General features: G+C 41.4%; 1 protein-coding gene across 1 annotated transcript in view; it reads left to right on the top strand.

Moving 5' to 3' along the window:
- Window positions 1-19,120, top strand: part of LOC124607109 — a 146,057-nt gene that overhangs the window by 44,209 nt on the left and 82,728 nt on the right. The window contains exon 3 of the mRNA XM_047139306.1: window positions 2,239-2,630. Coding sequence (XP_046995262.1) covers window positions 2,239-2,630 — 392 coding nt within the window. The remainder of the gene's footprint in view (window positions 1-2,238; window positions 2,631-19,120) is intronic.

The following is a 19,120-nucleotide window of genomic DNA, read 5'->3' as shown; positions in this document are numbered from 1 at the left end:
AATGGGATTCGGTTCACAACAAAAGGCAGTTGAAGCAATAGGAAAAAGACAGTGTGTGTCAATCAGTGAGCAATTACTGTGTACTGTGGTGGTGTTCATGAAAACACGGCAAAGAGACAATATATAGAAGACTTTATGTGGGGAAGAATCATCAGGAAACTGAAAGAAGGATGAAGTGTGATGAGTGTAGTCCAGGAGTTTTGTATTACTCACAGCATTGTTTCATGTGCATGGGGAGTGTTCGGAACCACAGACACTGGTGCCTGAAGGAAAGGAGGTGTCTGACCGTGGTCAGCTACAGCATCAGATGACTGCTACTTTATGCAGCTGGCAAGAAGATCCCCACATCAAAAAGCGGGTGCAATTGCAACCACATTAATAGGACTCCAAGGCATGCAATTTGACACTCCACGTTGGCATGATCATTGCATCGGGATAGTCGCTTCGCTTAATGGTCAGTATGTCATGTTCTGTTGGCACCTCCATTTGCGACTGTGGCAAGAGCATATGGACATGATCAATGAGGTGGAGTCATTTACTCCTTCCCCGTGTGCATCTTTTCATGGGTCCATTCAACCCTAACTTAATTTTTACGGATGAGAACTTGCAATCATATCAAATAGAACAGGTGGAGAAACTCTTGAAATGAGAGGATATTCAGCGAATGGAATGGCTTGCACGTTCCCCAAACTTAAACCTCATTGAGCACATTTGGATGCATTGGGGAGATGTGTTGCAGGGTGCTCACCTGCACCAATGACCATCCAGCAGTTTTTAACCGCACTGGTGCAGAGGCATGTATTGCTGCCCATAGTGATCACACCCCCTTTTAAGAACCATGTATTGCCTTTTGCAATGTCCAGGAGAAACTGCCAAGTAACATAGCTAGATGAAGCCTCGAACATACGTAGAAAAAACCGGTACAGAATAGTACAGAAGGTAACTAAGAGAAATAAACAATGAGATGAACAGAAATGTCACTTTTATTCAGAGACAATAATTACATTGACCTTACTGCAGTTTATGATGGTTCCCTGAACATTACAAAATGCGGCGGGACATGGTTCTTAATAGGGTGAGTGATCACCTCAGACAGCAATGCATGGCCTGCAACATGCTCCCATGCTGGCTACAAGATTGGTAGGGAGTTCTTGTGGTAAGGCGTTACATTTCTTGACCATATGATTGACAACTGCTGGATGGTCATTGGTGCATGTGAACGTGCTGCATGTCTCCCCAACACATCCTACATGTGCTCAGTGGAATTTAAGTCAGGGAAAGGCCAGGCCAGTCCATTCGCCTAACATCCTCTGGTTCCAAGACCTCATTCAACTGCATTGTTCAGTGTGGTCGTGCATTGTAATCCATAAAAATGAAGTCATTGCTGAATGCACCCCTGAAATGGTGCCTGTGGGGAGGGAGTACAATGTCACAGCAATGTTGACCAGAGAGTTTATCATGTTCAAAGATTTTGAGGTCAGTATGGCCATGCAACCTGATGCCTCCATGCACCATAGCACCTACGCCACTAAGATGATTGTGTTTGACAACATTCCTGGGTGCATTGTGTGTTCCCACCTCTCATCACACGAGGGTAAATCCACAATCACTATTCAGAATGAATCTGCTCTCATCTGAGAAGAGCATGCAAACTCACTCTTCATTGGTTCGGTCCCTGTATGCTTGTCACAATTGCATATTATGCTTCTGATGTGTGGGTGTTGACAGAACACAGCATGTTAAACTTGGTTGCAATTGCACCCACTGCTTAATGTGCGTCCCTTCTTGTCTGTTGCACAATGTAGTAGTCATCTGCTGCAGTTGTGGACTGTGGGTTGGAATGCTTCCCATGCATGTGTAACAATCCTGCGAGCAATACAAAACTCCTGGGCTACACTCATCACACCTCACCCTTCTTGTAGTTTCCCATTGATTCTTCCCCATGTGAAGTCATCCAAATGAGTTACATGCTAAATTGATTATGTCAGAAACTTTGCATCAGCCATTAACCATTCTCTAGGATGAATATAAAACAAATTGTAGCTTCATTGTATCAGAATTTAATTTAATTACATATTAAATGGTGCAATAGTAGCAAAACAAGCTACTACATACTATTAGTCATATGTCTGATGTCTCTGGAATGACATGCTATTGGAATATGGAAATTTTTGACCATACAGGCTATAAGTACATGCAGTAAATTACCCTATACTGCTTCCTGTGATTTTATTGCAGGACTGGTGCCTAACTTAAGGGGAGTGCAGTTTACAGGAAACCCAATAGAATATCCACCCCAAGATATATTAGACAAGGGAGCTCAGTACATTCTGAAATTTCTGAATGAGGAGTGGAAAATTCAATCTGAGTTAGATATAAGACCAATTGTGGAGCCATTTTACAAGACAGAAGATGAAAAGGAAGGAACAAATGTGACATTTCACAGGGCGGGACGACTCAAATCAAAATCTGCATTTTCCTTCAGTGATCATTTTAAGCATTCTGTTCCAGTAACAAGAAGATTAAAAACATCTTTACCATCACTATCTGTTATAAGTTACAGTGCAAAGGCAGAGGATACTACATTATTAGTCCCAACAAATTCACCTACTGGAAATTCTGGATATGAGGTAAGATAAGTATAATTATATTTTCTCAAAAGTGTTTGTTTAATAGATTTTAACTCTTTTAATTCAGTTAGGATCACAAATAAATCATTTAATTACTTTTATAAAATACACTCCTGGAAATTGAAATAAGAACACCGTGAATTCATTGTCCCAGGAAGGGGAAACTTTATTGACACATTCCTGGGGTCAGATACATCACATGATCACACTGACAGAACCACAGGCACATAGACACAGGCAACAGAGCATGCACAATGTCTGCACTAGTACAGTGTATATCCACCTTTCGCAGCAATGCAGGCTGCTATTCTCCCATGGAGACGATCGTAGAGATGCTGGATGTAGTCCTGTGGAACGGCTTGCCATGCCATTTCCACCTGGCGCCTCAGTTGGACCAGCGTTCGTGCTGGACGTGCAGACCGCGTGAGACGACGCTTCATCCAGTCCCAAACATGCTCAATGGGGGACAGATCCGGAGATCTTGCTGGCCAGGGTAGTTGACTTACACCTTCTAGAGCACGTTGGGTGGCACGGGATACATGCGGACGTGCATTGTCCTGTTGGAACAGCAAGTTCCCTTGCCGGTCTAGGAATGGTAGAACGATGGGTTCGATGACGGTTTGGATGTACAGTGCACTATTCAGTGTCCCCTCGACGATCACCAGTGGTGTACGGCCAGTGTAGGAGATCGCTCCCCACACCATGATGCTGGGTGTTGGCCCTGTGTGCCTCGGTCGTATGCAGTCCTGATTGTGGCGCTCACATTCACGGCGCCAAACACGCATACGACCATCATTGGCACCAAGGCAGAAGCGACTCTCATCGCTGAAGACGACACGTCTCCATTCGTCCCTCCATTCACGCCTGTCGCGACACCACTGGAGGCGGGCTGCACGATGTTGGGGCGTGAGCGGAAGACGGCCTAACGGTGTGCGGGACCGTAGCCCAGCTTCATGGAGACGGTTGCGAATGGTCCTCGCCGATACTCCAGAAGCAACAGTGTCCCTAATTTGCTGGGAAGTGGCGGTGCGGTCCCCTACGGCACTGCGTAGGATCCTACGGTCTTGGCGTGCATCCGTGCGTCGCTGCGGTCCGGTCCCAGGTCGACGGGCACGTGCACCTTCCGCCGACCACTGGCGACAACATCGATGTACTGTGGAGACCTCACGCCCCACGTGTTGAGCAATTCGGCGGTACGTCCACCCGGCCTCCCGCATGCCCACTATACGCCCTCGCTCAAAGTCCGTCAACTGCACATACAGTTCACGTCCACGCTGTCGCGGCATGCTACCAGTGTTAAAGACTGCGATGGAGCTCCGTATGCCACGGCAAACTGGCTGACACTGACGGCGGCGGTGCACAAATGCTGCGCAGCTAGCGCCATTCGACGGCCAACACCGCGGTTCCTGGTGTGTCTGCTGTGCCGTGCGTGTGATCATTGCTTGTACAGCCCTCTCGCAGTGTCCGGAGCAAGTATGGTGGGTCTGACACACCGGTGTCAATGTGTTCTTTTTTCCATTTCCAGGAGTGTATTTATCATAGTGCCATGTCTTAAACTTACGACTTCTCAAATATAAGCTGGCATTACATTCAAAACTGTTATTGACGTTTATGGTTTCCAGTATTTAGTAAATCAAAAGTATTTTTCATCTTTAGAATACTTTCATCTATCTTCATTTTTAGTGGTACCTGTTTGTGATATCATAATGTAATTGGGTAGATAAAAAATCTACACACAAAGCGGCAGCAGAATACACACATAAAAGAAGGTTATAATTAGGTAAGCTTACGGAACCAGTGGCTCCTTTTACAGGCAGAAGGGTTGAAGAGGAAGGAAGAGGAGTGAAGGAAAGGGACTGGAGAGGTCTAGGAAAAAGGGTAGATTTCAGAAAAGTCACCCAGAACTGCAGGTCAAGGGAGACTTACCAGACAGGGTGTGAGGGAAAGACTTCTTTCCTTCTTGCTTATGGGACATAATGAGAAGGAAAGACTTCTTTCCTTCTCATCTCGTCCTGTAAGTGGCCCCTGACCCACAGTTCTGGGCGACTTTTTTGAAATCTACCACTTCTCTTAGACCCCTCCAGTCCTTTTTCTTCACCCATCTTCCTTCCTCTTCAACCCTTCTGTCTGACGAATGAGCCACTGGCTCCGAAAGCTTGCCTCATTATAACCTTCTTTTATGTGTGTGTCCTGCTGCTGCTTGGTGAGTAGATTTTTTATCTGACCAAGTACATTAACTTGTCAAAAATGGATTATTTTTACTGTTTGTGTTATTGGTCATTTATGTCTCTACATTGGAAAGAGGATGCTATGCTAAAATTATGCCCAAGATAAAAAGAAATAATTGGTCAAAAACTTGGGAGGCATTAGTGTTTTAACATGTCTTTAACTGCTGCCATACAGTGTGAAACTATCATAATGTTGACCATTATGTATTATTTACAGATATGCAACATTTACAGAAAACATTTTCATTCCATTGGCTGGAGAATAATTAACAGAAAAAGGGTAACTAATACATGTTTCAGCACAGTGACAGAACTACTACTACTCTTAGTCCATATTCTTGATGTAGCAGATATTGGTTCAACCTGATGTACTCTCAGTAGAAATGTTATTTGGGTTAATGATTCATAATTGCTATACATTAGGGGAGACTTACCAGGCAGGATGAGAAAGAAAGACTGGTCCTTTTCCTTCCCCTTTAACCCTCCTGCCAGAAGAAGGGGCCATTGGCTCCGAAAGCTTGCATAAGTGTAACCTTATTTTATATGCATGTTCTCCTGCAGCCTCTTGCTAAGTAGATTTTTTTTGCTATCCAGTTACATTACATTGTTAAAAATTGATTATTTTCATTGAATATTTATGCAGCTTCTTTCAGATAGTACTTCATTATAGGTAAGTGTGTCATCTGCTAAAAGCATGATTTTGCTATTAATACTGTGCTATTAATATTGTCTGCAAAGTTATTAATATACACCACGAACAGCAAGGGGCCCAACACAGTTCCCTGGGGCACACCTGAAGTTACTTCCACCTCTGACAATGTCTTTGCATCCAAGATAACATGCTGCATCGGCCGTACCACAAAGTCCTCAATCCAGTCACAAATTTCACTTAGTACCCCATATGATCGTACTTTTGACAATAAGCGTAGGTGCAGTACTCACTCAAAGGCTGTTCGGAAATCAAGAAATACACAATCTGCCTGGTTACCTTGATCCAAAGCTTTCAGTAGTATGTAACGTTGGAAATCTGTGAGTTGGTTTTCATGTGATTGATGTGTTTGAAATCCATGGTTGTTTGGCATTCCTTGCATTTGTCCTCTAGCCATTCTTCCTTAGCCATTTTGCACTTTCTGTCAGTCTCATTGTTTTAGATGCCTGTATTCTCTTTCACCAGCTACATTTGCTGCATTTGTATATTTTCAAGAACTACTGCAGGGAGATGTCAAATTTTCTTGGAACAAGGCTCAGGAGAGAGATTTTCATGCCTCTAAGGAGGTGCTAACATCTTCAGTTCTAGCACTGTCAGACAAGAATTGCAAGACAGAACTTCACACCAATGCTAGCAGTTTTGGGATAAGGGCACTTCTGACAAAAATTCAGGAAGGTACTGAAAAGGTGATAGCTTATGCTTCCAGAGTGCTCTCCAAGTTCAAGATGTATTACTATACAATTGGGCAAGAGTGACTTGCAGTGATTTGGGCCATTAGCAAGTTCTGGCGCCATTAATTTGACATGCCATTCACTGTTCTGATGTATCATCATTCTCTTTGCTGGCTGACTGTCCTGAAGGATCCATTGGGTTGACTGAAGAGACTGTCACTAAGGCTTCAGGGGTACAACATTATAGTGGTATATGAAAGTGGACACAAACACAAGGATGCTGCCAGTCTTTCCCGAAATCCTTTGATGGAACACAACAGCATGAAAAGAAAATTGAGGCATTGCATAAAATGACAGTGCTGCTAAGTAGAGAGAAGATCCAGCACTGGTGATGATTGTAGAAGCCTTAAAGAAGCCTAAACTTTAATTCCTTCTCCAATTTTTTCTTTTGTTTCATTTTCTGACTTTCACATTATACAGACTGAATAACATCAGGGACAGGCTGCAACCATCTCCCATCTCATCTTCATCTACTTCCTCTTCCCCTTCAATAATATTGTTTTCAAATTCCTCTCCTTTGTAAAGCCCCTCTATAAATAGTCCTTCCACATTCAGATTTATCTTCTTTGCTTTGAAACAGTTTTTAATGTGGCCTCTTGATATTCATACAGCTGATTCTCTTTTCTTCAGTGGCCTCTTTAACTTTCCTATAGGCGGTACCTATCTCTCTACTAGTTATACATTCCTCTATATTGACATCTATACTCTGTAAACCACTGTGAGGTGCATAGCAGAGGGTACATCCCATTGGACAAGTTATTAGCGTTTCTTTATCACCTCAGATGCAGTGAATTATTATTCTAAATAGAGTACAGTATCACAAGGTGTGCCTCAAGGCTCCATTTTGGGGCCAATCCTGTTCCTGTTCTATGTAAATGACTTACCCATAAATATAAATTTCCCTTCAGTTCTGTTTGCAGACGATACGTCTGCATTAATTGAAGATGATGATTCAGAAAAAATTCCGAGCTCCACCGTAAGCACACTGGATACCTTATAAAACTGGTTCCAGTTAAATGGGTTGAAACTGGACACTGCAAAAACCCATATGGTACATTTCAAAACCAGACATTCAAAATGTGTGGAACTTAAAATACAACATAATAAGACCGAGCGGTGTAGCACACTGGTTAGCAAACTGGACTCGTCTTCATGAGGATGGTGTTTCTAACCTACGTATGGGCATCGTGATTTAGATTTTCTGTGATTTCCCTAAATCACTTCAGGAAAATGCCAGGATGGATCCTTTGAAAGGGCACAGCTGATTTCCCATCCCCATCCTTCCCTAATCTGATGGGACCGATGACCTCCTTGTTTGGTCCCTTCCCCAAATCAATCAACCAACCAATAACATAACAAACAATCTATGAACGAAGTTGACATGGTCAAATTCCTGGGACTAAATGTGGACAAGAACTGAAGCTGGAATACACATATTGACTTCCTATCAAATAGACTAAGCAGTTTTGCATTTGCACTGCAAATTCTAGCAAATTCCACTGACTGGAGTACACAAACAATTGTGTATCACAATTATTTTGAATCTGTCATTAGATATGGGATAATTTTCTGGGGAAGTTCAAGTAGTGTATCTTGAATACTGAAACTGCAAAAATTGCCCGATACACATGTACTGCATAGCAAACAGCTTTCCAGTCTCCCACCACCTCCCAAAGTCCCACAGTCCGGCGACAGAGGAGCATTCCCCTCGTAACTCAGTACCATCTGGGACTGGAGAAACTGAATTACATTCTCCTCCAGGGTTTCGATTACCTCTTGTCGTGCCCTGAAATGAGAAATGTCCTGCCCACTATCCTTCCCACCCCTCCTACCGTGGTATTCTGCCGTCCACCGAACCTACACAATATACTCGTCCATCCTTAAACAACCCCTGCTCCCAATCCCTTACCTCATGGCTCATACCCCTGTAATAGACCTAGATGCAAGACCTGTCCCATACATCCTCCTACCATCACCTACTCCAGTCCAGTCACTAACATCACCTATCCCATCAAAGGCAGGGCTTCTTGTGAAGCCTCATGTTATTTACAAGCCAAGCTGTAACCACTGTGCTGCATTCTATGTAGGCATGACAGCCAACAAGCTGTCTGTCCACATGAACGGCCACCGACAAACTGTGGCCAAAAAACAAGTGGACCACCCTGATGCTGAACACGCTGCCGAATATGATATCCCCCATCTCAATGACTGCTTCACAGCCCGTGCCATATGGTTCCTTCCCACCAACACAAGGTTTTCTGAATTGCGCAGGTGAGAACTTTCCCTGCAATACATCCTGTGTTACCGTAACCATGTGCCATTAAACTGCCCCCTGATTTGCAAGGCGAAAGGACATACCTGCAGGTAATCAACTCACTCTAAAGCACATAGCATATATAAGTCTATAAATACTCATACGTATCATATATAACATACATATCATAACATAATATTTACACAAAACAGATTTTCAATGTTTGAATGTGGTGTGTTTGCCTATAACAGTTTTATGTTGGTATTGCACCTACCGTGCATGCACAGTCGCTTGAAGTTCAGTACTAGTGCAGCCATTGCGAACAGAGTTCATCATTCGCCACATAGTTTATACTCAGTCTCAGTGCACAAGATGTTGCAGAGACAAGATTTATCATCATGGTTTTCACAAATGTGGATTAACATTTAAAACAGGTACAAAATCCTAAAGTTACAACATATGTTAACATGAAATTATAAATTCATATTGCTGATAGCCTCTTTCTGCAGTATTGTGCTTGAAATGTCTTTTTGTTGACAAGTCTTTACGGAAACAATTCGTAACATGACTTTGCATAAACAGTTTGTAAACAAATTTCAAACATCACGTCTATATACATAGCAATATATCATGAATAATATTTTTCATTTATGTGGTTTTCCACACCAGTTTCCTCGTAGTTACAAATTCAGCGACTTATAGTAAACGTCCACAAATAGTTCCAGGTTATGCAAGCCTCATAACTTTTCCCATATGGGCACATGTAACAAGTACAGATAACATACGCAAGTGAGCATATATCATTTAGCTTTACCTAAATACATAGAAACATGTTACATAGCTACAAATACATACAAACATATCACATATTGGCTTTATATAAACATAGAAACATATTTCTCTTGTCTTCACACAAGTATGATTAGTCACATAGAGGTATTTATCAGATAGCTTTACATAAGTTTACAGTATTTACAATCAGTACAGGTTTAGATCCATGTTTTGCTTTTGCAAATGATGTCACCTGAAATAGAGGAAGATTAGACACAACATCCCAAACCAGCAATAAGACCAAGTGGGCAACTACAAATAACAAAAGCAATGAATTAACATCAAACACAAAAAATACTCAAGTGTAAGTGCGCTGTGTAAGCATGGCTTTAGCTACTCGTAAGTGTGTGTGTTCAATGGTGAGATGCATATCCAATCAGTTTCAAGGTGAAAGTGGAAGAGTGTAGAATGATTAAGTATTCACGTCAATCAGTCATTATCAGTCGAAGACACAAAATTAGCAGTCGAAGACACAAAATTGATAGGTTTGTCCCCTGAATATAAACGCAGAATACTTTCTGGAATGTGGCGCGATTGCGACTTGCCAGAACGAATTGATCAAGTCTATTGTAGAAAAATTCTTAGAACCAAAAATTGTCAGGTTTCATGGTAACGGGTAAAATAATCTCATTAATTGCACAAGCATCCCAAAAAAACCGCTGATATTCCTGTTGCGTTCCTTTACAACAAATAAAGGGCTGCAGTATGGTGACATGGAGGGTTCAATGACTTTCCACTCTAACATTTGTTTCAACTTGTGTCACACAGCAGGTCGTTGGGATAGTGGCACATTATATGTTTTGTGGAAGAAAATCTGGTGAGGCTTAACTTCTATTTCATACACATATGTTTGATCACACTTAGTCAATTGTATATAGTTGGACAAAACATTATAAAGTTTGTTACATTCATTGTGTGTGACAGCTGTGGTTTCTGATAAATTATTACTAATTAAAGTTTTCAAGTCCTCAAGCTCAGTATCAGGTGTGTGTTTCTGTGTGTCAACATCATCAGTGTCCTGTATTAACTGAATCTTGTACCCTGTACAATATTTATCATACTTCAGAGTCCTGGTATCCAGATAAATTGAAATTTCACTGCCCGTATCTCTAAGTATACACTTACATTGGGAGAAGTCAATACTGCTGCCCTTCTCATACAATATATCTAAGCCTAAAATACAATTAGTGTCCAGGTTTTGAAAGACGAGGAATGGCTATTGTACATTTCCATAACCTACCTTGACTGTCACAAATACCTGTTTCTTAACCCTAGAAGACTTATTGCCTACGGCAGTTAAAATTTTACAGTTCTGAACAGGATACTCTTGTATGGGTTCATACTCATACATTTTCTTGTAAAAAACGTAGGACAAGACACTAACGGCCGCTCCTGTGCCCAGAATAATAGTACTGGAAATACCACCCATAACACCAGTAGTTGAGGCCAATACAGTTTCATTGGTCGATGAACGACATTGTGTGTCCTCTTGTAACAGTTCATCAGACAAGTTTTCGTTATGATTATACCTTATGAATAAATGGTTCAAATGGCTGTGAGCACTATGGGACTTAACAGCTTAGGTCATCAGTCCCCTCCTTATGAATAATAATGGTTGCTGTATACAACTGCCATGTACATGATCATTGTGCCACTGCAAAACAGGTGTGTCAAATAATAAATTTAAACTGAAGTCGCCCCCCAAATCTTCCACAGCCACGACTGGGGGCACAATAGTGGCTGTTTTTAGTTTGATGTCGTCACATTTTTAGTGGATGCGGGCATAGACAGAGGTGGAGTATCACTAGTTACTTTGATAATATTTATATTTCGATATTGTTTATTCCAGTCTTCGAATTGTGGCGGTCGTTGCGTTTCCATGTTTTGACTCACCTGCGGGTTTGTAGATGCATTCCACTTTTGAGTTTACATTTGCGGCGGCGGCAATTGCCACTGGCCTGAATTATTGTTTTGCTGTGGTGGTGTCGCAGTGTTTTGATACTGAGCAGCGTAGTGGTCATTACGCCAGGTCCGTTGCTGGTTTAGTGGGGATTGATAGCTATTTTTGTTTCACTTAAAATTTTTGTTACCATTATTATTACCGTTGTAGTTGTTGTTGCTGTTGCGCTGTGTCATTTTGGATTGCTCCCAGTAGAATAAAAAGTGTTATAATTGCTGTTTGTGCTGTGTTGAGCATGTTGGTTCTGTTGTGTGTATACATTTGCCATTTGAAGTGGTTGATTCTTTTGGTTTGCATGTCCGACAGCAGCCGGTTCGCCGGAATTGGGTTGGCTACCCTGTGTATTTTGCATAGCGCTGGTGTAAACATTGTAGCAATTGTTTTGACATACGGAACGCTGGTCCCCATGAAGCATATCAATAGACTTGGGAAAATACTCTGCGTCATATTCTGGGATGAGAAGAAGATTTTCTTTGATATTAAACACCAGTCTTGCCTTCAATGCACTGAGGATGTTGCGCGTTGCAACCGATCATCAAGGAAATGTCACATATTTAAATATTTCTCAAAATACCGGCGCAAATTGCCGTGCTTAGGAGTGAATGGTTCACGATCTGCAATCTGCCTTAGTCGTCCTGTACAGATTGTGACTAAAATTTAGATAAAAAGTTGCTCTCAAATTTTTCGTACGTGACGCATCTGCCGGCTTCATTATGCGCCCATACAGCTGTGTCGCCTTGGATATATTCCACAACATGATATCCTTTTACGGTCACTCCACGTACGAGGAAATGCATTTCTGAAGGCTTTAACATAAATGACAGGATGTACGGTTCTTTTTTCAGACATAAATGGCTGAAATTGTCTGGGTTTTATGAGGCTCTCCTATTCCTAGGCGCTACAGTAATGTTTAGTTTCAGAATGATTACTGTAATGTTCAACTGGCGAATGGCAAGGAAAATATTGATAATTATCACGACTGTAATGCGGTGTGTCATGTTGAGGTACTGTATGCGTCATAAATGTACTTGTATTCATTGCGAAAACTGTTTGTTTTGGTTTCTGTTACCGTCATTGCACACTGGTTGTATGTAATTGTCAAACTGTTTCGATTGCGCAGCAGCAGATTGTGCTGCTTGACTGATTACATGTTTTTTGTTATGTATAAATTCCGCGAGTGTCGTGGGCAACAGGGTGCAATTTTTCTTGTAAACATTCTTCAAAATATTTGCCTTTTTGCTCTATCCTAGTGAAATTCTCTATTGATGAATGAGAAACGGTTGTTAGTGTGTAGTCTTACTTTATCAGAAAGCTGTTTGTCAATTGTGTCAACCATGTTTTCGACTTCGACGCGTTTTTATATCATGCACTGCCGGATAAGATTTAATGTGAGTACTACAGACTCGCGTGTTTTACTGAGATTGTTTACTTGTGCTTGGATATTTACCATATCTTTATTTGTGTTTTCTCATTGTAATGAAAGCTCTGAAAATTTCGCGTTGAGGTCGGATACTTGTCCAGTCAGTCTATTATTTATCTCCTCAACACGGCTACACATAATGTTATTTGACGTTTTAAGTGCAGCTAAATCTGATTTAATGTAATCATGTCGTGTTTTTATCTCGTCATGAGCTGTTTTCAAAGTGGCGCATATAGATGTCATCTGTTGGTCGATACGTGCGTCAATGCCTTGTTTATGGTGTGTCATTTGATTCTAAATGGATTTTTATTATTTTTTATTTTTATTGTCAGTCATCATGTGTTTTTGTTCATTCATCCGTTTGATAATAGCATGGAACTGTTCCGCCCGCGCCACGTCGTTAGACATGACGTAAGGCACCAAAATGGGTTCCGAACTAGATTTAGGCATATTACTGTTGGACGGTCTATTTTCAAATTTCACGTCACCAGAAAAGTCAATAATATGTCGCTCGTTAGTATTCAAGTTAACCGTAACGTCACTTTCATTATTTAATGGCATTTCAGAGTCGGATTGCATCTGTGTTTGCGGTCTCTGGTTCTGCATCCTGCTAATTGTTTTCTGGTCACTACCATGCCACACGTAATGTATGACATAATAAAAATTTAAACTCACATGTGTAACCAGAATAAATGCAAAAATTAATCTCGCCGTGCGACAATGTCTGAAGAAGAAAGTAATTGTCATAAGTGATGGTGGAATTTTGAACACTAATGGCTGCACGCCAAATTACGTTGCACAGAGCTAAAGTCCGCCATATTGTGAACTGATGAAACTGTATTGTTGGACTGTATGAATAACGAAAAAATTTTGCATACAACAATGTAGCTTAAAATCACTGCTGCGGAAACGGAAAATTGTGATAGATCTACGAAGCAAGCTACGATAATACAAAGCGCTTGGGCAAAATTGCTGATGTAAAGATGCAGTGCCTTACCTTGTATCCGTGACAGCAGCGTAATTTCAGGTGTCGACATACAATCCGTCTTACTTCAATGTATTCCAATTTAGTCGTTTCCTATTTGTTGTATCCAATAACCGTTTAACAAAAGAAAAACAATATAGTACATATAACAATGCGTCCGGACACGATGTCACCAATTTAATTTTTTTTTTTGTTAATTTGTACCTGGATCGAGACAATAATGTTTCATACAAACTCTCAGAGCTCGAACATGGCTTTTCTTGTTGAAGGTCTGTTCATTTTTTAATAGTGTTTCTCCTCTCTGTGTTTAAAATCGGACTTCGTAATAAGACAGCACCCGAAGACGACGGTGGATCGAGCTGGATGACTTTTTGCTTAGAAGTACGGAACCTTTTGCCATGGCACGTCACCCAACAATCTTACAATGAATCACACAAGTAACAGTGTCGTTTGGTTGCAACTCGTGAATGTATTAATAAAATAATTTAGTATTAATGGCTATGTCCAAAATACGTCAGATCTGGATAAGACCTAGAAAACAAAAGCTGTCTCTTCTTCTGCTAATGATATGACGATCAAAAATTTTCAAATGTTTCCAGCGGCTGCATACAATATTTATACAGCCATGGACTATATCTATGGCCCAAATTATTTCTTTATTTCATTACTTATAATTACGTTTTCTGCTAATAAAAGCGCAGCATGCAAATGTGCATTTAAAGATATTAGGAGATTTCGGAGCACTTTTAAGTACCACATGAAACATTTTTTTACTTTTATTAACAAATATTGAATCGTTGCCAGTCCATAAGCTCTGCTTTTTAGTGGGTCAGCATCCCATTTCATCAGTTAATATGACAAATGCCGCAGTAATTTACAGCAGAGACGACATTGTACAAGAATTATCAGATTGATTTAAATATTTGTATGATTCAAGAGATAATCAGAAACACAAATACCAATACAGAGATTCCTGAAGTAATACCACTTGAGACGTATAAAATCATTCAAGGTATGAAGAAAGGAAAGGCATTGGGAGACGGTGGTGTTTCAATAGAGGTGGTTAAAGATGGAAGCGAAGTAATACAAAACGAATGAGCCTAATTGTTTACATTATTTATCTACAGGAAGAATGGACTCAGTCAACTCGGACGTACGCCGCAACCATCAAACGACACCCCAGCATCTGACTAATGCTGGCACAACCAATTTCTCGACCAAGCTCATCATCCTGTGTAGAAACGGACATTGGGGGAATGGAGAACAAAATACCGGTATGTTTTCACTGTCGATGCCCTGGACACCTATACTACCATGGAGAAAGAAAGCAAGTTGTTGAAAACTATTACATTACGATGTTGCAGTGCCGGACATCAATCACTACAACGGTTCTATCCATGCCAGTTAACTGCAGACAGTTATAGTCGACCTGTGGGACAAATCTCGTATCTGTAACCTGGATTAGGTTGCTCCCCAATGCGCCATTGCCATTCTCCATTGCTGTACAAAGATACCAGCCAGTAGCCAACCAGCCAATTTACGAAAAGTAAGCAAGGCAACCACCTATGGAGATGAGGCCACCACAGATGCAAATCTCCCATAGGCGACAGTTGCCGAGATATCAGGAAATCTCATTGTCATCATCACTGACAGACAGCTTGTCTGGGCACTAGTTGATCAGAGGCTCCTTTTTCTGTCAAGTGCTTATCATCATCATCAGCTAAAGAAATCAATGTGCCATAATATACAAGTGATTGTGCTAAAAGTCACAAATGAGAAATATATCCAGCTGACAAGAACATGTATTGAAAGAATAGCTATCAAGGACAGAGCACACCCCTTCAGATTAGTTGTTTTAACAGAATGTACTCATAATGTTAACTCTTGGGTCAGGTTTCATGCAGGCAACACAAGCAATCATAGACTGTGGGAGATCAGAGCTCCAGATTGATGAAGTAGTTCCAACAAGTAACAATGACTGCTATGGATGGTTGTTTGCCATTAAAGATTTTGTTATCCTACTATCATCAACGAGACAAGGTCCAGTCATCAATCAAGATGCCCAGTTAAACTGTGGAGCTTTTGTTGATTGCAAAAAACTACTCAGGCTCATAAAAGAAATCCACTTGCCAGAGTGATCACAAACATTTCAGTTGGTCAAGGAAAACTTTGGATCACTAATTGTCGTGAGCAATCACAATTTGTGTGTATGTAGGGACAGCCAAACTAGTCCAGGAACAGCAACTTAGTGTGACTGATGAAGAATTATGCTCCACTACCTCTACAGGCAATGCAAAGGAGGAAGCTACTAATAATCTGCGCCTAGGATCTGGCCTGACCAAGGAACAACGTCAGCAGGTGATAGCTATTTTTCATCAGTTTTTTGATGCTTTCAGATTCAGAGTGGAGAAAAGACAAACTGCTCCTTAGTAAAACACTGGGGTATCAACAAGGGGGAGGGGGGGGGGGGGGGACAGGGTCACCTGCCAATCATCTACCATCCGTAATTGGGTGTCGCCAGATGAACAATGGATAATCTGTGTGGAAGTTTAGAAGGTGCTATAAGATGACATTATTGGAGAGTCAGAGAGTTCTTGGCCTTTCTTCTGTGCTCTTTGTGAAGAAGAAGGACAGCATATGATGTTTCTGTCAACTACCGCTGACTGCACAAAATCACGTAGAAAGATGGCTATGCACTGCTGCACATAGATGATACCCTAGACTGCTAGAAAGGAGCAAAGAATTTTTGAACTATGGACATGCATGGAGACAGGCTACTGGCAAATCAAGATTGAAGATGCTGACTGGGAAAAGACTGTCTTCACAAGTCCTTATTGCCTCTATGAGTTTAAAGTTATGCTGTTTGGAGTGTGTAAGGCTCCAGCCACCTTCAAACATATGATGAACAACCTGCGTCCACACCTTATTTGCTGTCAGGATGACATTGTCTCTTTTTGATGATGTTTGAAGAGCATCTGACAGCTGTGTTGGAGAGTGTATAGACTGCAGTTCTCTGCCTGAATCTGAAGAAGTGTCTCTTTACTGCCCAAGAAATAAATATCTTGGGGCCTCTGCTGAATGATGAAGTAGTCCACCCTAATCCAGAGAAAATAAGTGCAATTTCTGGCTCTTTGACACATTTACGACGTGAGATGTTTCCTTGGAATGTGTTGGTACTACCAGCAATTCATAAAGGACGTTTGTACAACGGAGGGCCCCATGCAGGGAAAGTCCCTGCTGCAGGGAGACACCAAATTTTCCAGGAATGAGATGCAAGAGAGATATTTCCTTGTCCCTCCAGTAGTGCTAACATCATCTGTGTTCCTAGCATTATATGACAAGAATATAGAGACAGAACTTCACACTGACTCAATCGGTTATCGCTTCCTGAGCACGGGGTCCCGGGTTTGATTCCCGGCGGGGTCAGGGATTTTCACCTGCCTCAAGATGACTGGGTGTTTGTGTTGTCCTCATCATTTCATCACCATTCATGAAAGTGGCGAGATTGGACTGAGCAAAGATTAGGAATTTGTACGGACGCTGATAACCGCACAGTTGAGTGCCCAACAAACCAAATATCATCATCATCATCATCATCATCATCATCATCATCTATCGGTTATGGGACAGGTGCAGTCCTAATTCAGATTCAGCAAGACGCCGAAAAGTTGATAGCTTATGCTTCTAGAGTAATCTCCCAGTCAGAGATGAACCATACTACAACTGAGAAGGAATGCTTGCGGCTGTTTGAGCCGTCAACAAGTTCTGGCAATATTTATTTGGCATACTATTCACCATTGTGCTGGACCACTATTCTCTATGCTGCATGACTAGCCTAAATGACCTGTTGAGTCAACTGGTGAGGTTGGCACGGAGGCTTCTGGTGCCACAGTTGTACACAAAAGTGGACGCAAACACATTGGTGAAAACTGTCTTTCAAGGAACCCTTTGGCATAAGCACAGCAGAATTGATGAAGACTATGCAGGATTTCAGAAGATGACAGCTTCAAAACTACAAGACATACAGGAAAATGACACATATCAATTGATAGAGCATCTCTCCAAGTTTTGATTTGTAATACGCACCATGGCAGTAGGTGCAGAGCACATCACTAGGGCTAGACATGTCAGAATATGTAGACAAAAGTTATCCGCTCCATACTGACACATCAAAATAATTCACGCTGGCAGATAGGCAAACCAGTGAACATATTTCCAAAGTGGGCTGCTGTCATTATGCTTTCTTGGGTAGCAGCAGTGGCGACTTACGTGAACTGCATGCACATGTTCACATTTGCCATATCACAAACAGTGCCCATACTGAGCACCTCTAATGTGGGCTCAGATCTTGGAGAGATGCTCTACCCATTGACAAGTGCATATCTTTTGTATGTCTTGTAGTTTCCATGCAGTAGTCTTCTGAAACCCCAGAGATACAATAATCCTGTGTATGTCATTGCAAAGGATACAATGAAACTTCATCTGGATCGTGTGGAATTTAGACTTGAAGGAGGATTCAGGAAAGGAGATTCCTTTCATCACAACTGTTTTCAACAGCGTGAGATGAAGTTTTTAGAATCTTAAACTGAGAAAATTCAAAAGGGATACACGTTAACGGAACATATTTTTTTTTCTAAATGACGTTGTACTACTTGCTTGGACTGCAAATAAACTTTGACAATAAGTGGGAGAACTAAATAAAGTTTGATATTAGGCCTTGAAGTCAATCACAATACGATTAAAATAATGTACCGGGTGATCAAAAAGTCTGTATAAATTTGAAAACTGAATAAATCACGGAATAATGTAGATAGAGAGGTACAAGTTGACATACATGCTTGGAATGACATGGGGTTTTATTAAAACCAAAAAAATACAAAAGTTCAAAAAATGTCCGACAGATGGCGCTTCATCTGATCAGAATAGCAATAATTAGCATAACAAAGTAAGACAAAGCAAAGATGATGATCTTTACAGGAAATGCTCAATTTGTCCACCATCATTCCTCATAGCTGTAGTCGAGGAATAATGTGAAGTCTTTCAGCATCCCTAGAGATGTCGGTCGATCACGATACACTTGGTACTTCAGGTAACCCCAAAGCCAATAATCACATGCACTGAGGTCTGGGGACGTGGGAGGCCAAGCATGATGACAGTGGCGGCTGAGCACACGATCATCACTAAACGACGCGCGCAAGGGATCTTTCACGCGTCTAGCAATATGGGGTGGAGCGCCATCCTGCTTAAACATCGTACGCTCCAGCAGGTGTTTATCGGTCAGGCTGGGGATGATGCAATTCTGTAACATATCAGCGTACCTCTCACCCGTCACGGTAGCAGTTACAAAACCAGAATCACGCATTTCCTCGAAG

Source organism: Schistocerca americana, chromosome 3 (assembly GCF_021461395.2).
Source record: "Schistocerca americana isolate TAMUIC-IGC-003095 chromosome 3, iqSchAmer2.1, whole genome shotgun sequence".
NCBI lineage: Eukaryota > Metazoa > Arthropoda > Insecta > Orthoptera > Acrididae > Schistocerca > Schistocerca americana.
The sequence above is the reverse complement of the archived record's forward strand: the minus strand, read 5'-3'. Positions and strand labels throughout refer to the sequence as shown.